This window comes from Nasonia vitripennis, chromosome 1 (assembly GCF_009193385.2).
Source record: "Nasonia vitripennis strain AsymCx chromosome 1, Nvit_psr_1.1, whole genome shotgun sequence".
In the NCBI taxonomy this organism is placed as follows: Eukaryota; Metazoa; Arthropoda; class Insecta; order Hymenoptera; family Pteromalidae; genus Nasonia; species Nasonia vitripennis.
Window position 1 is genome coordinate 14,773,087 of NC_045757.1, and position 19,371 is coordinate 14,792,457.

General features: G+C 46.0%; 2 protein-coding genes across 2 annotated transcripts in view; one reads left to right on the plus strand and one right to left on the minus strand.

The window, feature by feature from the left end:
- Positions 1–16,014, minus strand: part of LOC100121470 (fatty acyl-CoA reductase 1) — a 30,026-nt gene extending 14,012 nt beyond the window's left edge. Inside the window, exon 1 of the mRNA XM_031928579.1 lies at positions 15,912–16,014. The gene's annotated coding sequence lies outside the window, so the exon portion shown is untranslated. The remainder of the gene's footprint in view (positions 1–15,911) is intronic.
- On the plus strand, positions 10,600–18,170 carry LOC107981184. The gene is made up of 4 exons (XM_031928592.2): positions 10,600–11,188; positions 12,391–12,513; positions 15,941–16,073; positions 16,247–18,170. The coding sequence occupies exons 1-4, from the start codon at positions 11,088–11,090 to the stop codon at positions 16,316–16,318; spliced, it is 429 nt and encodes a 142-aa protein (XP_031784452.1). The 5' UTR covers positions 10,600–11,087; the 3' UTR covers positions 16,319–18,170.
- Positions 18,171–19,371: the final 1,201 nt, after the last annotated feature.

Sequence of the window (19,371 nt, forward strand, 5' to 3'; positions counted from 1 at the left end):
CGCGATTTCGCGAGAAAGGTGAATAAAGAAAAAAATCGCCGGCATTTCCGACCGAGACAGGATATCATTACGGGGTGCGGTATATATAGGCGTCGTAAAAAGGTTGCTGCTCCTGCTGCTGTCAACCCTTATAAAGGGCTGCATACCTTTACGCTTATTATTATACCTGCGGGGGGCGGATGAACGTCTGCGGTATTCCCGGGCGGCGGTTTCTTTCTTCTGTTTCTTTCTACTCATCGTCCGCGGAAATCGTAAATTTCTCGACGCGCTGCAACGGCAGAAGGAGCCCAGCCCAGTGAAAGTTAATTTCAGAATGCAGCCAAATTGATCCCGATCGGTTTTTGTCTTTACCGAGAAGTGCACCGCTTTATATGGCCAGAGACAGATTAAATGGGAGAGCTCGGAGTCATCCTCTTGGCGGCGGCGCGGAGAACTGATCGATTCGAGTTGTTGTGCGTGCGCCTCGGGAGGAATTACCGAGAAGAATTGTGCAGGCGGTGCGTTTGAGCTGCGTGTGGCGAAATGTTAGGCAAAATTCGGCAAGAGGGTTTCTCGGGGGAGGGATCAGGTATTCTTCTAATATGCTTGTAGGGTGAACTTTGGGAATATTCTCTAATTGGCTAACGGTCTGTTGTTTCTCGGAATAAGCTATAGCGTTTGAAAGGAGTAAGTGTGGTCGTTAATTTTGGAAATTTGGCCATTGAGTAACGACTTTTAGTAATTTATTCAGGAATTTTTTATAAATAAATAAATCCTCGCGACCTACTGATAAATCACTCCACACTACTCTGTTTAATAACTTTTCTGTCCAGCTTAACTACCGTCATTCACCATGAAAATTTCCGCCCAAAACGCGTATGCTAGCGAAAAAAAGTTTCACTTTCCAATGCCGCGCCGTCCTCCCTTGTGACCGGGCGTAATGAAGAGATACGTCGAGAGGCTTTTTCCTCAAACACGAATACCCTCCAAACTTTTCAATGAAAATTTAGAGAAAAAAATACATTTTTCGTGATATGATTTCACATATCAGCGCAAATTACGTTTTGAAGTAGTCTTACACCACGATTCGTTCTCCTTCAAACTCTTCAAATAAAGCCAATCAACGCAACATGATACGATATATCGTCCGTATAGAAAGGCAAATGAGTCAGAGCGATTTGCCCAGACGTCGCGACAATCCGCCCATTAGTAATAATAAACGAATTGCACCCAAATCTTCGAATAATCATTTATATAAATAAAGCGCGCGTCGCGTCGTCACGCGGATTTTCGTATGTACCTATATACGTAAAGTTGACAACGATAATCGTCGAATCTCATTCCCAACACACGAGTGAACCACGCGCTGTGGAACAATCCTTCGATTGCGCTATACGTGATCTTATACAAGCGTGGAATATTCGCAAGATTCTATTATGTATCCGTAGCTTTCCAGAGAAAGAGTAAAGTCTTCAACACTTTGAAAGATCACGATCGAATGCACCGGTTCATGTCAAAGTGGATAGCTTAGGCTGAAGATATATCATAAATTTATGTACCATTATTTATTATGATTTTTTTCCTCAATCCCGGCCGGCCCTCTTCACTGGCTCTTCCTGGAAGCCACACACAGAGTGAAATGAAAGCAATAAACGAGACACCTGATGCTGCGTGTCTGATCACGAGGAGTGAGGATGGTCATGTACAGCTCGTGATAGGGTCGATTATTTTTCTCTGGAACACGCGAGATTACAGTCATCCGTTGTATACTCTCGAAAGCTCATAATTATATTGTGACGACGCGCGTAACGAGATTACATCGTGTAAAGTCTAGAGGCGCGAAAAAAAGAGCTGATACATTCTTACAATGTGTTACATATCTCGGGACCGTCATGAAACTCCATTAAAAGAAGCTATGCGCGCAAAGATAACCGCAGTCTCGTTATATGGTCGCGAGCCTCGGGCAAAGTTCAGAATTCGTCGCGATCTTGATTCGCTCGATGAGTATGAATCCGAGTCGTTGCTTCTGGAATGTATTTCAAAATGAACTTCCCCTCGCGATTATCTCGCGCAGCTCAACACGTCAGTTCGGCATTTTTAGAATTTTTCGTCGCGATTATTATATACACGAATAAACAAAACTCGCGAAGAATAAGATCGTCATTATTATCTTATCAGAGCTCTTATCACCGCAAGCGAGATTTTCTATGGAAACGCGTTACGTCTCGCCACGGAGGAGTGTTCTACAGATGGGAAGCCCCGCGGATGTTAATTCAAATACCGACGGCCAATTTCGCGACCCCGCGGCTATTTTTAGATCGAGAGATATAGGCGAATACGCGTAATGAGGAAAATCGTCGGACTGTTTTCACGACTGGGAAATCATGATGGTGGGCGTGAGCGGAGCATTTCTGGCGGTGGTGTTTAGAATTTTTATAGTTTACGTGAATAGGGAGACATAGGGATACATAATTCTCCCGACGGACGTGGCACACAGAGCGAATGCGAGTAGGTTCCCGAATCAATGTCAAAGTTGGAAAGCTTATAGAAAGTCGAAAGGCGGTTGTTGCGCGATTTCGAAGAAGATTACGGCCTGTCTCAAATTTTATTTCATCTTAAATTCATTCTGCTATGTATGCATATAACTCTACTGTCTGTCAATATTTGAGACGTCTATATTTAATGCCAACTCCGAGAAACTACGCGACAAGGAAAACTTCTCGATTTTATTTTTCCCGCTATGCATAACTCACTCACTCTCGCCTTCGCAATAGCTCCAACGAATTGTGCGCACGATGCGCTAAATTATAATCTTATTCGCCCCGCAATATACAAATATAAGAGCTGCATCAAACGATAGCGCGATGATTTTACAACCCGCCGCGATAGCGTGATAGATTATAGTTTCACACATCCGCGGAATGTGGCAATCCGCTGCAATTGCGCGTGATTTTGATGAATGAAGAGTCACGCGTCTGCGCGCGATATATCCGAATAAGCGAATAGAGAAGTAGAGCTTTCAACGCGCTTTGTATTGAAGAGCTCTGCTATACTACGTCCTGAAATTTCGAAGCCGTGTTTATGAGATAGACAAACACGCGATGCTTGCCAACGATGTCTACTACACGTTACAAAATGAGGGAGTTGCTCTCGATAACGGAGGGCAGCGCGGCTACTGCGTCGATATTACAAGAGTCAGATGACGCCAGTGTATACTACGATACATATATTTTACGCATCTATCTCGCGGTGTATCAATAGAGACGATAACGCCGGTGTAGCCGGTTATCAACTTCCGGATTCTGATGACGCGGCTCTTTAGTGTACCTGTAGTGACGAGATTAAGGAGTAATCGCGCGAGAGAAAAAATCGATGCAGTCGAGTCGAATCACTTATCCTCACGTGTGAGCGTAGTGTGCCGATAAAGCTTTGCAGAAACTTTACGCGTTTGTCTGACTATAATTGTCGACTAAGCTATTTTTAGCCCGAGATCACGTGCGGACGTTGTACCGCGAATTATGAAGACATATTTGTAGAAGGTGACACGCGGACATGTGCTAATATCGATGTATGGCTGTTGAATCGATTAGCGCCTTTTGAATTTTTCGACCGTGTGTAGCATATCTGAGATACAGAAGGTAGGGAAATGCGTCATACAGGTGGGACCGTCAAGGCCCAGATTTTCGCTCGCATACTGTAACGCTTCTAAAAATACACAAGTATATATAAACTGTTTAGAAGTTCAGCGATCGTTCTCCTCGCATAATCGATTGCAACCGGTTGCATATCCGCGCGATCGAGCTTCTCTCTAATGAGTCAGACACTGGAATTAGATCAGCTCGATAATCGCCTTCTATTTTCCATACATAATCGCGCTGCATCAGTGTGTGCAGCCTCGAAAGCTCGGGAAAAAATGTATCTTCCGCGAAAGCACACGACACTGAAAATAAACTGCAGGGAAAAAAGCTCCGATAAAGCGGCTTAACCACGTTAGAATTATCTCTCCTCCTCCGGCCGTGATGCGGCGGCACTTGAAAACTCACTCGCGCGCGCGTGCGCGAGTCACGAGAGAGACGGAAGAAGGAAGCGAGAGAAAGAGAGCGGCAACAGGTGGCGACCCGTTTTCTCTCTCCTTCTCTTCTGATTACTATTCATCTCGTTCGTCGCGTGCGCCCCTCTCTCACTATGTACATCTCTCTCTCCCTCTCTCTCTCTCTCTCTCTCTCTCTCTCTCTCTCTCTCTCTCTCTCTCTCTCTCTTTGGCCGATAAATTTATCGGATTTTTCCTCGCGGAGCATCAGGGACTTGCAAAATAGATAGCGGCGCTCGGAGAGTTTATACGCTATATCGGTGGAGCTTTTTTGTACTCGAAAAATAACGTATTTTTCTTTCGACGTCCCGAGAGCAGATAATATGTACGCGCGCGCGCGCGCGCTCGCGAGACAGAGATGTGATGTAACGGGCTGTATATCGAGGGAGAATGATTCGCTGGATCTAATCGGGCATACACGATGATCTCTCGAAAACCGTGTAATATGTGTGCTCGATAAATCTCCCTTCCTCCGCATCTAATTTGCAAATATTTTTCACTGATTTACGAGGCCAGCTTAATTGATTTCGTTTCAACGCCGCTGATTTATCGTTTTTTTTTTGTTGCTCGTCTAAAGTCTCTCGTAGCTGGGAGAGAGCCCCGTAGATTAGAAAAAAGAAAGAAAGAAGAAAAAAAGTGTAGAATTTACTAGACTAGGTCGTGTAAAATTTCAATTATATCGCGCGCTTCCATAAAACACCGCGCCGTCTCGCATGGTTCCCGGTTAAATTCATACATACGTACACGCTACCCCGTTATATTCAAAGCGAATGAAACTTTCAAAGCGTGCGCAGTTACATGGGTGATGGGCGCGTGATATCATAGCTTTCAATTTCAAATTTTCGGAGCCGAAGTCGGAGGCGACAGCTGTCCCGATATATACAGGTACACGTATACGTATACGGATTACGCATCAGCTCTCATGTAATCTGTCGCCGACCGATAGTATGTATACTGCGGTATTATACACGTTCTGGTGAGATAAGGACGAGCGCGAGTCGATCGAGCATTTAATGATTTCTACGATTCTTACGTATACGGCTACGCGTAAGGTGTAATGCGATTGTATTATAGCTTACAATAATGTCATACGCTCGCATTATTAGGAAAATTCCAAGATATACGAACGATATACATTTAATAGGTCACATGTAATAAGTGCTCTCGATCGCCTTGGTGCCTTGAAAGCCAAAGTCATTGCGCGCCAGCGCGCCCGAATTTTTCGTCAGACTAATGTCAATATTTGATAAGAGGCCGGTTGATCGATCGTATCGTCGCGGTCGTGACGATTCACACCCGCGAGCGAGCATCAGGTGATAAACGCGTACGCGCTGTACTTACTATCACACGCGTGATGCGCGGGATCAATTAGCGAATCTCTTCGACGTTCGATCGGGCATAGCTATTAACGGAATTTCCCTACTACTTGAGTTTTTTTCTCTCAATGAATATATTCTGACGATGGCTTTATCGCTGTACCCATTTCAAGCCACACAGCGGATATGCGGATATATTATACGCATACACGGGCAGCGAATAGTCGCGCCGGCAACTGTCACTGTTGATTCAACCTTATGAAAACTCGGAGCTATATTAGTTAAATATACGCGTAGTAGTAGAAGACACTCAGCGTTACGTTATGAATTTTCCAAACTCTACGGTATAATATGCGCGACGCCATCGGTCCACTCTTTTCCGTGGAAACGGGAAAGTTTCGCATACGTCATAACATAGTCGTCGACGCGCGGCGATAACGCGCGGTTAATTCGATTATGTATCAGAATAATTGTCATCGTATCGCTGCATGATCACAATGCGTATAATAAGGAGACGCCTTTCAAAGAATAGAGAATACGTACACGTACGGCACAATAAAGCGTTTGCGAGTTAGACGCTACATACATTGGGCGAACTTCAAAGGCTTTTGTTCATAACGGAAGTAGAGCCGCGTGTTTGCTATACCGTCGACTTTCGTCAAGCTTAGACAAGTGTTTGAGTAGACGAGAGTACATTATACACTCAGCGCAGACGTCCTGTTTTACTTCATTAATAATTGCGAATTAGCGCATACAATAAAGATAATTAATGCATAGAAGCGACCTTTTTAATAATTAAATTAACGAAAGAAAAATCAATACCAATAAGCTCAATTGTTTCTCCTAAGCGCGTACGGTGTATACGGTGTATAAAAGCCGTAGTCTCAATTAGTCCGCTGTGAAAAAAGCATAAATTACGGGTGCTCGAAAAGATTCTCTTAGTCATCCAGCCGTGATCCCAAATTTCGCGAAGCCTCGCTCTTCTGTGGTACCGTTCACCATTACACCATGTGCCGTGCGCCTATAATATACGTACATCCGAGCGATTGCAAGCCGTGGCGAAATTCTCATCATACGCACGTGAGCGACATCACAGAGACGAGTGTGTGCGCGCAAGAGAGACAGAGAGAAAGATCCTACGTCACGAACCCCCTCGAAAGAGCAACTCGACTATCGGAATTCCGCTCGCGCGAATGAACCGAGTAGAAAGTATAAGTACACACCTCTATAGACATACACAGAAGCGGCGGTGTTCCCGATGACTAAGAGGCCGAGAGTAGCAGACACCGACTCCTGCGAGCGAGCTCGTATAAATATACAGCGAAACGTAAAAATCCTGTCCCGGCGCGGCGCCGAAGCCGGCGACCCTTTCATTGATGCTCTTTTTCTCGCTCTTGGAATGCCGTTCGTCATCGGCCGGCTATGCACTCGTCCTTCCGGTCGGTTGATTATCAGAGAGCGCCACGACGAGAGCGACGCCGAAATTTTCGCGGAACCATATAGACACAGGTATATATCGAGGAGGGAACCTGTCGCGACTCGAACGAACGCGTGAGCGACGTCTCTCTCTCTCTCTCTCTCTCTCTCTCTCTCTCTCTCATCGAGTGTTAATAGTCGCGTATATATAATATGAGCAGCGATTATGCAAGAAGATAGAGCGCGTGCCGGCTAATCGAGCATCTATACTCGAGAGAGCAGATAACGTGTCGTCGCTGCTGCTGCTGTGTGTGTGAACCCCCAGCGGACTTTTTTTTTCGCCGCCGCCGCCGCGAGTCTTTGACCTTAACACACTCGAAGAGCGCGCGAACGGATGACGAAAAGATTGGAAGCTCGTGTGCAAGTTCGTGATATAGACGTGCGCTTGCGTTCGGAGTTGTGATTTCAAAAGTAGCGCGCTTATGTGTACACATACAGAACGCGTATACGCTGCGGGGCTGGCAAAATATTTCGTTAGGAGGATTAGCGCGCTGCGGGATTGTTGTTACATCATTTTCGCGCGCTCCGTTGCCGATACAGGGTTTGTTTGTGCTTTTCTCCACATGAAAACACGTCGATCGGTTTTTTAGACGCGGTATAATTCATTTTTCGCATCGTTGGGGAGAACAGCTAGTATTGTGCAGCGCGAGCGGGAATTTAGTCACGCGTGCAATTCGTTAGGGCGAGCATTGTCTCCGCGGTGAAAATCAATCGCGGCAGCCCGCGCAGCTGGCTATAACGCGCGATGAAAGGCGAAAAAGGCTCGCTTATTCACCGAGAGCCCAGGGTGGAAACACCGCTCGCCGCGATCGTTATACACTGCGCAGCGCCGAATGAAGCAACAATGACTCTCCGGCAACGGCATTGTCCCAATTCCTGCATGCAGTATATAGCTCGCTCCACGACAATTACATCGCGTCGCCTGTACATTAGCTGAAGCAATGCGTGCGAAAACTTGGCCACATACACCGCGATTTTATCAGCGTAAAGCTATGATTCGACGGATTATTGTTTTCCTCGCGTTCACGCCCCCCAAGGCTGTACACGCACGTCAGTGTATTTTACCGAATACACAGCGCGTCTCTTGATGCGCTCGACCGATAAAATACCATAGATGCCGATACACACCTGATATCGCGCTTTGCTTCTTATCCCCTAGGAAATCGTGTGTAACACTCAGTCGCGCATTCCCGCATCAACGACGAGATATTCGTCCGAATTGCGTGCGTCGCATCGACGAGAGGGATTTTCGAGAATTCAAGGTAAGGAGGTCGCGCGCGCGACGCGTTATAGCGTGAATGAAGGCGCGAGTGAATGAATGCACTGTTGCAATCGGAGGCGGTTGCTGTAACGTGTATACTGCTTCCAGGTAGATCGCGCGCGGATGTGTGTAATACGGGACTCGTGCGTAGCTGTTACATGGCTCTTTATGCGGATGTTCGAAGGTACGAGATCGACGTCACAGAGGCCCAATTTTTCGGAAGGGAATTACGCGCCGTCAGGGATTGCTCTTTTTTTTGTTAACGACGCGGGGAAGTTGCAGGTGCAATTTTCGCTCTGACGTCCCGCGGATTACGCACGGCTGCGCTAATGAAGGGAAGTTTGTAGTGTGGCCTCTTACTTTGAAGTTATTCGAGAGCCTTTGTGAGCTTCCGGATTTTCCGCTATCTCTGATACGAGCCGGATTCCATCGATGGATTCATTTTTCAAACTTTTTCGCCGTAATGTACGATTCGATCACATAATCCGTCCAAGCGTATAATTAAAAAAAACGTCGCGCTTAATCAAATTATCAGCGATCCGAGATGATCCGAGATTGTAAAAGAGGATCGTAAATTTCTTTCTACGTATGTACCTGCGACACCTATAGAAAAACACGCTCCCGCGCTATTTTCACCCTTCGCTCCTGATTGAATATTCACCGGATCTATCCTCCATATAGCCTCTGTATACATAGTTACAGAAAGTTGCACGCGAGAATAGCCACCGACGTCAGTCGAAAAAATGTCGAAATCCCCTTAAACGTTTCTCGCCTGCATCTCTCTCCGGCTGCGTATCCGTCGCAAGTCACGTACGTATAGCTCGTAAAAGCCTCGCCTTATTGCACAGTCTCTCTCTCTCTCTCTCTCTCTCTCTCAAGCCTTCCGAGAAAACCTATATAACGTTACACGCGGCCGCTGTCCAATTTTCGGACGGTTGGCTCGATCCAAAATGAAACGAAGAAGCGAATAGTCATCGCGATTCTCCGAAAATTTCTCTTTTCTACGTACGTTATACTTACGCGCTTTATAGACACAGGAGCATCATCGTAGGTACGTATCGGGGAAGAAGATGTGCGTGGGTCGACGCTGTGACGCAACATCCGGATTCCTCCTTCTTATCTCTTATCAATTTGCATCCGAGATCAGCTGGCGCATGGTCTCGATAAGTGGCCTGTCTGTGTACTATACGTGGGACATAGTCGCTTTTAGCGATCATCCCCCTCCTCTCTAAATACAATACGCAGCTCGTCGTATATACGCATTTGTAAAACAAGCGACACCATGTATAAGCTACATGCGCTAGCGGATACATAGTCGTAGATAATTTCAAGGGGCAACGGATTTCCCGTGTAATCAACGCGGACCCTCGCGAAAGTTTGCTTCTCCGAGCGCGAGGCTCCTCGATTTTCAAAGTTCCTAAACGCACAGCCGACCCTTATAAATTTTCGATCAATTAATGACGCAAGCTCGTCGAGCGCCGTTTTTCCGTCTCTTATAACGCCTCGAGACGCATCGCGTTCGGCTGATGTTTGTTTACCAATACGTCAAACGCAGACGGACAGCTAGAGTTAGATATGTCGGTGAATTTCGCATCGCTATATACGAGAGCCGCTGATAATGCAGCGGTGTGGCGAGTTATCGCTGTAATTTTGACGGAAATTGACTGAAAACGCGATAAACCGCCGTACGCGCCGATTATTCGGTTAACGTTTTAACGCCTATAGTCTGTCTGTAAATACGTAACGCGATTTGGCGGTAATGCGCGAGTAATGAAAATTCTTCTAAAATCGAGGGCGACTAGATCCGATTATAGTATACACGGCAGCGATAACTTTTGATACGCGGGCATCGTCTGCGCGCCCAGAGCGCTCGCTGCAATTCGTTTACCTAATTGAACGCGATTCGCTGCCTCGATCAGAGTCAATTTAGAGTCCAAGTGTAAAAATGTTCGAATGCGCGCGCGCGGCTAATCAGATCGCGCTCTCTCTCTCTCTCTCTCTCTCTCTCTCTCTCTCTCTCTCTCTCTCTCTCTCTCTGCGCAAAACACACCCACTCGGCGCATGTATTAAATTTATACTTTTCAAGTGGAAATCGGACGACAACCATCCATTGCGCTCGATTATAGCGACTATTCCAAACGGCTGATAACGGGACAAAAGCCAGCGTTTAATAGCTCCTCCTAAAACCTAATCAACCCTCTCGTCGGTTCTGCTGGCGACACGCGAGAAGTCGAAGCCTCAGCCCCGGACACAATGAGCGCAAATCAGCGGTTAATATCCCGACACGTCGGAGCAATAATACGCGAATACACAGAGGTGTATACTGGTAGCGCGCGCGTGAAAAGCGAGGGCGGCTAGTGGAGTAGATAGAGCGCGAAGCTGGTGCCGGCGGCGCAGCCCGTCGTCGTCGTCGTCGTCGTAGTGGTAGGAGTGGGAGGTGGCGGCACGCGAGCTCGACCGAGTATATATGCTCGCAGCAGCCCGCCGCATGACTACAGTTCGAGAGACTCACCGCTATATACCGAACGACCACACACGAGAGATAGATAGAGAGAGAGAGAGAGAGAGAAAGAGAGACAGCTCGACGTTGACTCGAATCACTGGAGTTGCAGGATTTTTATTATTCCATAACTTTGTGCCGAGATCATACAGTGCATCGACGCGATAGTATACATTTATACGGAGAAGATCAACGATAGCCACGAGTGTGCAAGGGAAGAAAAGTTGAGAGAGTTTCCTTCGGTATAGATAGGAAGGAGAAAAGGGAGACTGGTGTGAATAGAGTCTGAGGGACGACGACGTGCTGTGTAACAACTAGCCCGTCGATCAGCTCTCAGCCCCCAAAACATTCGTGATTGAGCCGTTAATCGCCAATACCGACTGTGAGAAAGCAACCGGCGAGCAGCTGCAGCCGCCGATCGCTTTGTACACCGAGGAAGAGAATCGTTACGAGAGACTGAAGAGAATGAGCCGATACGCAGCGAGTGCCTTGGCCGTGGCCGGGATCGTGCTCTGTGTCGTCCTGCTGGTCCAGGTCACCGAGGCCAGACCTTCTGCCTTACTCAGGTGAGTGCGAAGTTACAAAAACCTTGAACCGAAGCCATAGACTGTCCGGATAGGCCGCGAGGACGACCACTATATGCCTGAGCGATCTCTTAACAATCGCGCATTGCCCAATAACTCGATCTCCGGTTTCGCTCTCCTTCCCTTCGCGCGCGCGCATACGCGATGCAGCCATTTGTTAGCCCGAGACAAGTCATTACGCCGAGCAATTTGTCGACGCCGAGCGCGGCACGTGGGTACTGCAGATTTATTATATTGCGCTCGTCTTCGAGATGACTGTGCGAAGTTTGTTTTGACGCGTAATAATTGTCCGAGATGGTATTATTAACGCATCGCGGGGGTGCGTCTCTCTCTCTCTCTCACTCGGAGGATGCAAGGAGCGTTATCCGAAGAGAAAAAAGTCGCGCGCGCTGCTCCATATATAAGACCAGACTCGCCTGAAGAATGACGCAAAGCGCGTAAACGTTTGAGTGCATCGCTTGGCGTTGGTCCACCTTTGCTCGTTGACACTGCTGCAGCTATGCGACGAGTGATGCAATGCGAGTCGGTCTTAAAGTCATGCGAAAACTGCTAAATCATCCGCGAGCTGATGCTTTACTTTACATGCGTTTGCGTGTACACACACGCGCTTCTCTCTCTCTCTCTCTCTCTCTCTCTCTCTCTCTCTCTCTCTCTCTCTCTCTCTCTCTTTCACTCTTATGCACATCGTTGCATTGTATACGTTATCGAGGAATGCACGTGTACATCACGCGTCTTATACTTGACTATCGCGTATAACGATGACGAAAAAAAATGAAATTACTACGCGCATCCTTTTAAGTCTTTCCTGAGAGCTGCAGATTTTTCGCAACGTCGGGCAAAGTGGTTATCGCAGGATCTCTCCGCGACGTTCCGATCTCTCTAAGAGTTGCTAATGTAACGTGCGTGAAACTGATAAGAAGCGATCAAATACGAGTGTGTGTGCGTGTGTGTGTATATATATGCATATATATATATATATATATATATATATATATATATATATATATATATATATATATATATATATATATATAGTATATAGTCGTTGCGATGTGCGCACGTCAATTTTTCTCGATCGCGCGCACATACGAAATATAGTTGGAATGCAATCGGTTGACCCTTGCTCGTTCCGGAAATATATGATCATTTTTAAAATTTCGATTCTTTTTCAAAATCTTTTCCAGTCGGCCGAAGCGAGTGTCGGACCAGCGCCTGGCCGAGCTCGAGACCCTGATAGCCCTGCAGAAAATGCGCGGCAAGCTCGTGACGGTGCCCATTGGTTTCGGCAAAGTGGATCCCATGAAAATGTGAGTATACATACTGCGCAACAAGCGCATCCTTGTACACGGTATCTAGGTTAACGAATATAATACGCGTATCCCACCACTCGTCCTTCGTATGTACATATAGAAATCAGTTTGTTTCAATAATTCGCGTACATATAATATAGTAAAGCTCGCATATGCATTCGCCGCACGCACAGCATCACAGAGAGCCGGTGCAAGAGCTTTATAATCCACTCGACTGCGCTCTTGGAATCGCGCATTAAATTAATTATTCGCGCGCCGCGGCGCATCGTCATTATAACAGATCATATACAATATTTAGCCGTTATTAATTGCGGCCGCGTGTACGTATACTTGGCTCTTTCAGGGTCTCCGCGTGTCTCTATGCACAAAACATTCCGAGATTCTCATAATGTACATCAGGCCGATATTAAAATCGAACGATTCCTCAGATCGGAATCCGAGTCACGCGTTACACACCCGTAGAAGGTCGCGGGCGAATTTGCACACTCGAAAGATTTCCCGGCTTTCGCCCGTAAACAAAATTCCAGCCGCGAGAAGAGCATTATTATCAGCACGACCGCGAATTGTTCCAAGAGCTGCCCGACGATCCTATCGTCGCGCACTTCTCCATAATATGTGTTAAAACTAAAAGAAAAAAAAAAGAATCTTCCACCCTATGGCATACACGGCGCACGTGTACGCTGTACCCGATGCGACGGTGACATTGATTCGAAGCGCGGGTCCCTTCGGTGTCTCGAACGTACGGCGCAGCTCGTGCTAATCACCCGACTCTTTCTTGTGCGGCAGCGAAAAGTAGCCTCCTGACCGCATTAGACCTTCGCTTAGCCGAGGCCGCGTTAATTAGTTATTCAAGAGGGGGATGAGTGTCGCGTTCGCCGCTGGGCGCTATAATACACTCTTAATAATGCACCGCGTTATTCTCGCTGATTAATCGAGTTGAGTCGCGCGTCGCGCAGTCCTATAAGCGCGGCGTCGCGAGTCTTTAATCAAACTTTTATGCTACGATATATTATATTCGTGTACGGGAGAGTCAGTGTGTCTATGCAATAATTGAAGTATATCGCAGAGAGGAATGAAAAACGCGCATCTCGTGAAAAAGCTCGTATGCATAGGGCGAGCGCGCGGGGGATAAATATTTGAGTGGTGGCGAATCGCGCTTGGATAATTATAGAAATCACAGACATTCCGGTGGCCAGGCTTATACGAGCACGTGTAAAGCTTTCCAAGAGAGCAGCCACGCGCGGGATTCGCTTTTCGCATGCGACGGTCACACCCTCCGCGATATAACGCGAAACAAAATGCGCAGTTCCGCTCACCCCCCTCGGAGTACAAGAGCCGACGTATAGAAAAAAGTCCAAGGGATTATAAGGGCTGGCGCATTAACATATTCATTTTCTCGCGACTCCGTGAAATAAAAATCAACAGCCGCGAGGCTGCGGCTCCTCAATGACGTTCAAGGGTCGATCTTTTTTCCTCGAGAGTCAGCGCAAAAGAATTTCCCGAAATTATATCTAAGCTAGTATGTCTAAATTTAGCCGAATTGACTAGACTGTATAGTAAAGCGTTTTCCATCTTTTTCCGCGGTATAAAAACTTACGTTCGCTCGACTCGTCTCATCAATTAGACTTTCGCCTCTCCCGTCGTCCGGAAAATTTGCAAACGCACTCGTGGAATATCCAAGACCTCGAGTTATATGCAGGCCGCGTAAAGACGTAGGAACGGGGGCGACAATATACCCACCGGTTCGTCTCTCTCTCTCTCTCTCTCTCTCTCTCTCTCTCTCTCTCTCTCGCGACACGCTCGGCTGGCTCTAAACAGGTTAGCCTGCGCAGCGATACACGCCGCGAGAATACGCGCGCTTTTTCCTTAGAAACGTATACAGATAAGAAAGTGCATCATCTCCGCGCGAGGCTGATTGAGTGGCTTTGTCAAGCTCGACTGGACCCGTATTGACCCTATTCCTCGTGACGATACGTGTAGTTTTCTCCTTCTACTCTATTGTATAGCATACAAATCGAATGCTGCATCGACGAGCACGGGATTGTGTTGGCGCACAATGTTTTTTTTTTGCAAGCTTTTACCTCGAAGTTTAATAATGCACACGTAGGGAAAATATATATCGTCTATAAAGCTCGCGCTCTTTTACGATCGAGCGTCGTAAATTTTCGCGCGTAGGCGTGTATAAATATTTTACACGCGCATTCGTTATATTCTAAATATAAAAAGATGGTACAGCGAGTATCACGCAAACGTACACGGTGGTCTTTCAGAATTTTCCAGGAATCGGCGCAAAATTAGGAAGCGAATTTGCATATGCAACCGCGGAACTGGCCTCGCGAAACGCGGTCACGGGTGTGATTGCCCTACCGAACGGTCGGCGCTGATTCACCGCGTGAAGATACGCGCGCCGACGTGCATGTACACACTACGCGAAAATACAACATAATTCCGGCAACACGCGCATCGGCCTTTTCTGCACGGTTAGTCAATTCAAAACGATGTGCAGCGAATGATCTGGTGTATGCGAGTGGAGCGTACAAGAAAGAAATTATTCCGGTTCCCACGCGTTCACAATGACTTTTACGCTAAATCATATACGCTCGAGCGCGTCAAACGCGAGCCTCCAAAAATTGCATCACGACTCTCTCCCCCACCACTCGCGCACGCGCGTATTACGCGACACGTGCCGCGCGTCGTCTATTCTTAATAAGCATCATCATCATCATCAAAATCCACGTAATATTGCGCGTCGCTGCGCCGTTTTCGGCAAATCAAATTCTCGCGGCTTTGTCTATAAATAGCCTCGGCTGCCAGTGGTCCGCATTCCAAAAATGAGTGGCGATATTATCGGAGAGCGCGTGTGTTTTACAATGTACAAATTAAGGAAGTTTATCGCCTGGCAACAGCAGGTATATACGAAATGGGGAAATCCCCGACCTGTCTGTGTAATAATTCACGTCCGGATTCCTCTTCAGCATTTTTAGACAGTGGCACATTACCTTACAGGAGGTCAGTAGGCAATATCGCCTCGTTATCGGGAAAACTATGTAATCGGCCGTGTGAATAACCCACGCGCGCTTGCGACATCGGCACTCTCTACACGCGCCGATGCATATGCGTAATATCAATGTACATCGGCCTCTTCTACAGACTCTGAAGAGTGGATAGATTTCGAAACTGCGCAGAATTTCGAGTGGACTTTCTTGTCTCGGGCTGTTATCTATATACGTGACGTCGGAAAGTTTTTCCTTTAACTGTCGATTAGAGCCTCGTGTGCGCTGTGCGAGCATGTGACAAGCTTAACCAGGAGTTTGAAATTCGCGAAATTACTTTATACACGTGTTCAATTATGAGATAAGAGTATGATACTTGGGATGAGATAAAACGATACTCACCTGTTATCTTGACGTTCTTGTGTTCGCAGAGGCCGCAAGCGTAGATCAAGTACCGAGACCAGCTGGCAGGAGCTCAACCGTATCCTCAGATCCATCGTCGAGGAGGACGCAGAACTCAGCCCCAATGACCGCATTCGATTCGCCAGGCTCTTTTCCTCTCGAGTGAGTTTCCCTTCTCTTTCTCTGCGATGCTGCTTCTCTGAAAAATACACCTGAATTACTCGGATGATCTTCAATGATGCATAAAGCATTTATAACTTCATTGATTTTGCAATCAACACGAAAAATATAAAATGTTCCCTTCATAACGAAAACCTTCGTTTGTCTGCTTACAGTGGGACGAAGTACGAAATCAAGACGACACCCCGACTGCGAACGATCGAGGCGAGGACGGCGCCCTGTACTAAGTGGTCAGATCCACCCCTTGATAGAAAACAAAAATGCAAATCAAAAGTATTCCTATGAAACTACAGGGGCGGACTCGTCTCGCGGAGAGCCTCAGCCTCGCATCGCCGACCGAACAGTATTAGAGTAACGAGTTCGAGGGAACGGGGGAGGGGTAATTTAGAACGTGAATTCGTTCTTTTTTTCTTAGTTAATTGCCGAGTATTCCAGAGCGCCAGCATGTGTGCGATGTGTGCACGCGCGTGTATGTGTAAGTGTGTTTATCCCTTATATTGTGTCCGCGGGACATTCAATTAGGATTATGTCACATTGCGCGAGTGACTATGTAGCCTATTTATTTATTTATTTCGTATTTTCTTTTTTGACTTATACGTATTAGCAGGAAAAAGAGAGTATCCTCGCACATGCCATATGTAACTGAAAAAGTATTCGGTGCTTCTGAATAAGGTATTATTATGAGCCCGGGAGGCGTCTTATTATATTTTTTTTCTTCCTCCTTGTTACATTATATATGTTTACTTGCGGACAAGATTTGTCGTACCGAAAATGTATTTCGAAAGTCTGAATTTTTTTACTTTTTGAAGAGGAGGAGAAAAAGTATAGCCAATTTTATGTATATACGTATATATTGCAGTCCCGCCACATTATATATATATATATATATATATATATATATATATATATATTCATCAGCTGGATTATATCAATGTGCTAGCTATTAATATGCCTGAAAACAGTATTCGAGCGGATGTGCCATTTAACGCACCCTTTTTAGCTAATTTGTTTTTCTCTTTACAATTGTATTTTATTTATTTAGGTCATTTTTTTTATTTACTTAGTTAATTTATTTATGTACGAGGGAGTTAACCCGTTCTCCCTCACATATTAGCTAGACAATTTTTTGCGTATATCTTAATGATTTCTTTTGTATTATTGACGACGACTCTGGAATTCGATAATTTATTGCGATATACAGCGGCGGCAGTCTTGGGTGGGCCGATGTGGGGAATGTAATAATAACGAGAGATATGATAATATACGGATATATAACGATCACGTGCAAAGTTAATAAACTAATGTTTCTCATCGATGTGAAATCTCACGTATAATATACATATACCTATATTTATGTGGAATATGAAGATACGCGATGCATAATACGCAACAACAATATATATACAACATACAATAGGATCCGATATTTTCATGTCTGATATGTAATAATCCGGAGAGGATCCGAGACTTTTAGAAATCTCAATTTTAAGGTGTAAATCGTAAACGCGGCGAGAGCAACCGTACTTTGATAAAACCGTGCAAGGGCTTGTTTACTTACTGTACGCAGATATATAGTCAATTATAATTTATTTTTTTATCTCGATCGATATGATGGATTCTGTCAATTCTTTGCGTAGGACGCGATTTTTCCAGCGAAAGTATACGATATACATCGGTTGACATTATACGTACATACACATTATATGATTGCATTACGAGCGAAACGTTGGTAATAATGTTATTTTTCTAAATGTCCGGCTCTTTGTGATCGATCACACGTCGATGCGTGCATATGCTTATGAGAGATGTGTGGATTGGAAAATCCCAAAGAGCCAAAAAACGCCGCCGAAGTATTCGATTCCGCAACGAGAGCATGTTTGATCGTTGCGATGTATGGAAAACATGTGCGCGTGGCGAAGCGATGATTTGTAATTAAATGACAACAATGTTCGACAAACGATATGTGCTGTAAACACACACGACACGCCATGTCCACGAGTATACGGGATGGTGATGCATGGGTACCTACCTAAAAAACAGTAAAATAAAAATTGTCATGAACATCCACTACAAAATATACTGATATGTTATTGATTTGAATCACCCTTGCCTTAATAATCCTTTCCTCGGAAAAATCTTAATCCACGCGTTGTCTCAGTAGGTTGCTTCAGTTAACGAAAGTCTTGACGAACTTGATTGATTATCTGTAAAATTCTCAAGTTTTAATCTATACCAAAGCCCGGCTGAGAATTCACAGCTGATAATGACATTTCTATTTTTGATAAATCAATTATCAACGATTTCTAGAACCTACAAATTCGACCTTGCGATTCGAACAAACGGAAAAAACGAAGAACGCGCGTAACGGTTTTTTCGCGAATCGATTTCCTACAAGTACGTACACGTTCGAACCTGACGATCGACTCTTTTTCCATCAAAAAAGTCTGTGTGCCCTCCGTTTACCCAACAGAGATGATTCAACAAAAGTAGACAAAATTCGGTAAAATCCCAACAATACTTATAAAGCTCGCGAAGCATCTCACACGCAACCCCCGTTTGTTCCTCATTCCTCAACTCCCTCCCTCCCGTGAAATCCATTTGGAATCACCAAGTAAGTGATGCATATACTCACTTGGGTAATCTCCCAAGTACAGATATTTCCCGACAAACTGCAATAAGCTCACATACTCACTCTCTTGAAATTCCCATCATCCTGCGACTTCATGATCCGCACGTGAAACGTTTTCCCTCGCGAAACGCAAACGCCTCTTCCGGCGTCCTCCTCCTTCGAACTCCCAGCGTCATCTGCCACCTCGAGTCCGCACTACCTGCAACCCGTCCATTTCGTATTTCGAGGAGTAAAACAGAGTGAGAGAATGTACATACCTATTTATGTATCAGTCCTCAGCACTCGCTGAGCTTGCGTACACAAAAAAGGAAAGTACCTCGCGCCCTCTAGTGTCGCGGCGAAAGAGGACCGCAGTCTCCCCTCGCAAGAGAGACGCGCATAACCCCAGCCCCACACTCTCTCTCCCTCCTCTCCTCTCTCATCGTCATCGTCGTCGTCGTTGTCGCGTGCGCGCGCGCGAGAGAGAGAGAGAGAGAGAGAGAGAATAAGAGAATGTAAGCAGCATCTCGCGCAAGTGCAAAGTCGCCAGTAGTCTCCGAGCCGAGAGTGACTCGTTGTACACCTCCTCCTCCTTCTCGTCGTGTTTCGCCTCCCTCCGGAGCAGCGTCTCCGTCTGTCCCGCGGTCATCGCCCCGTATCTATACCCACATC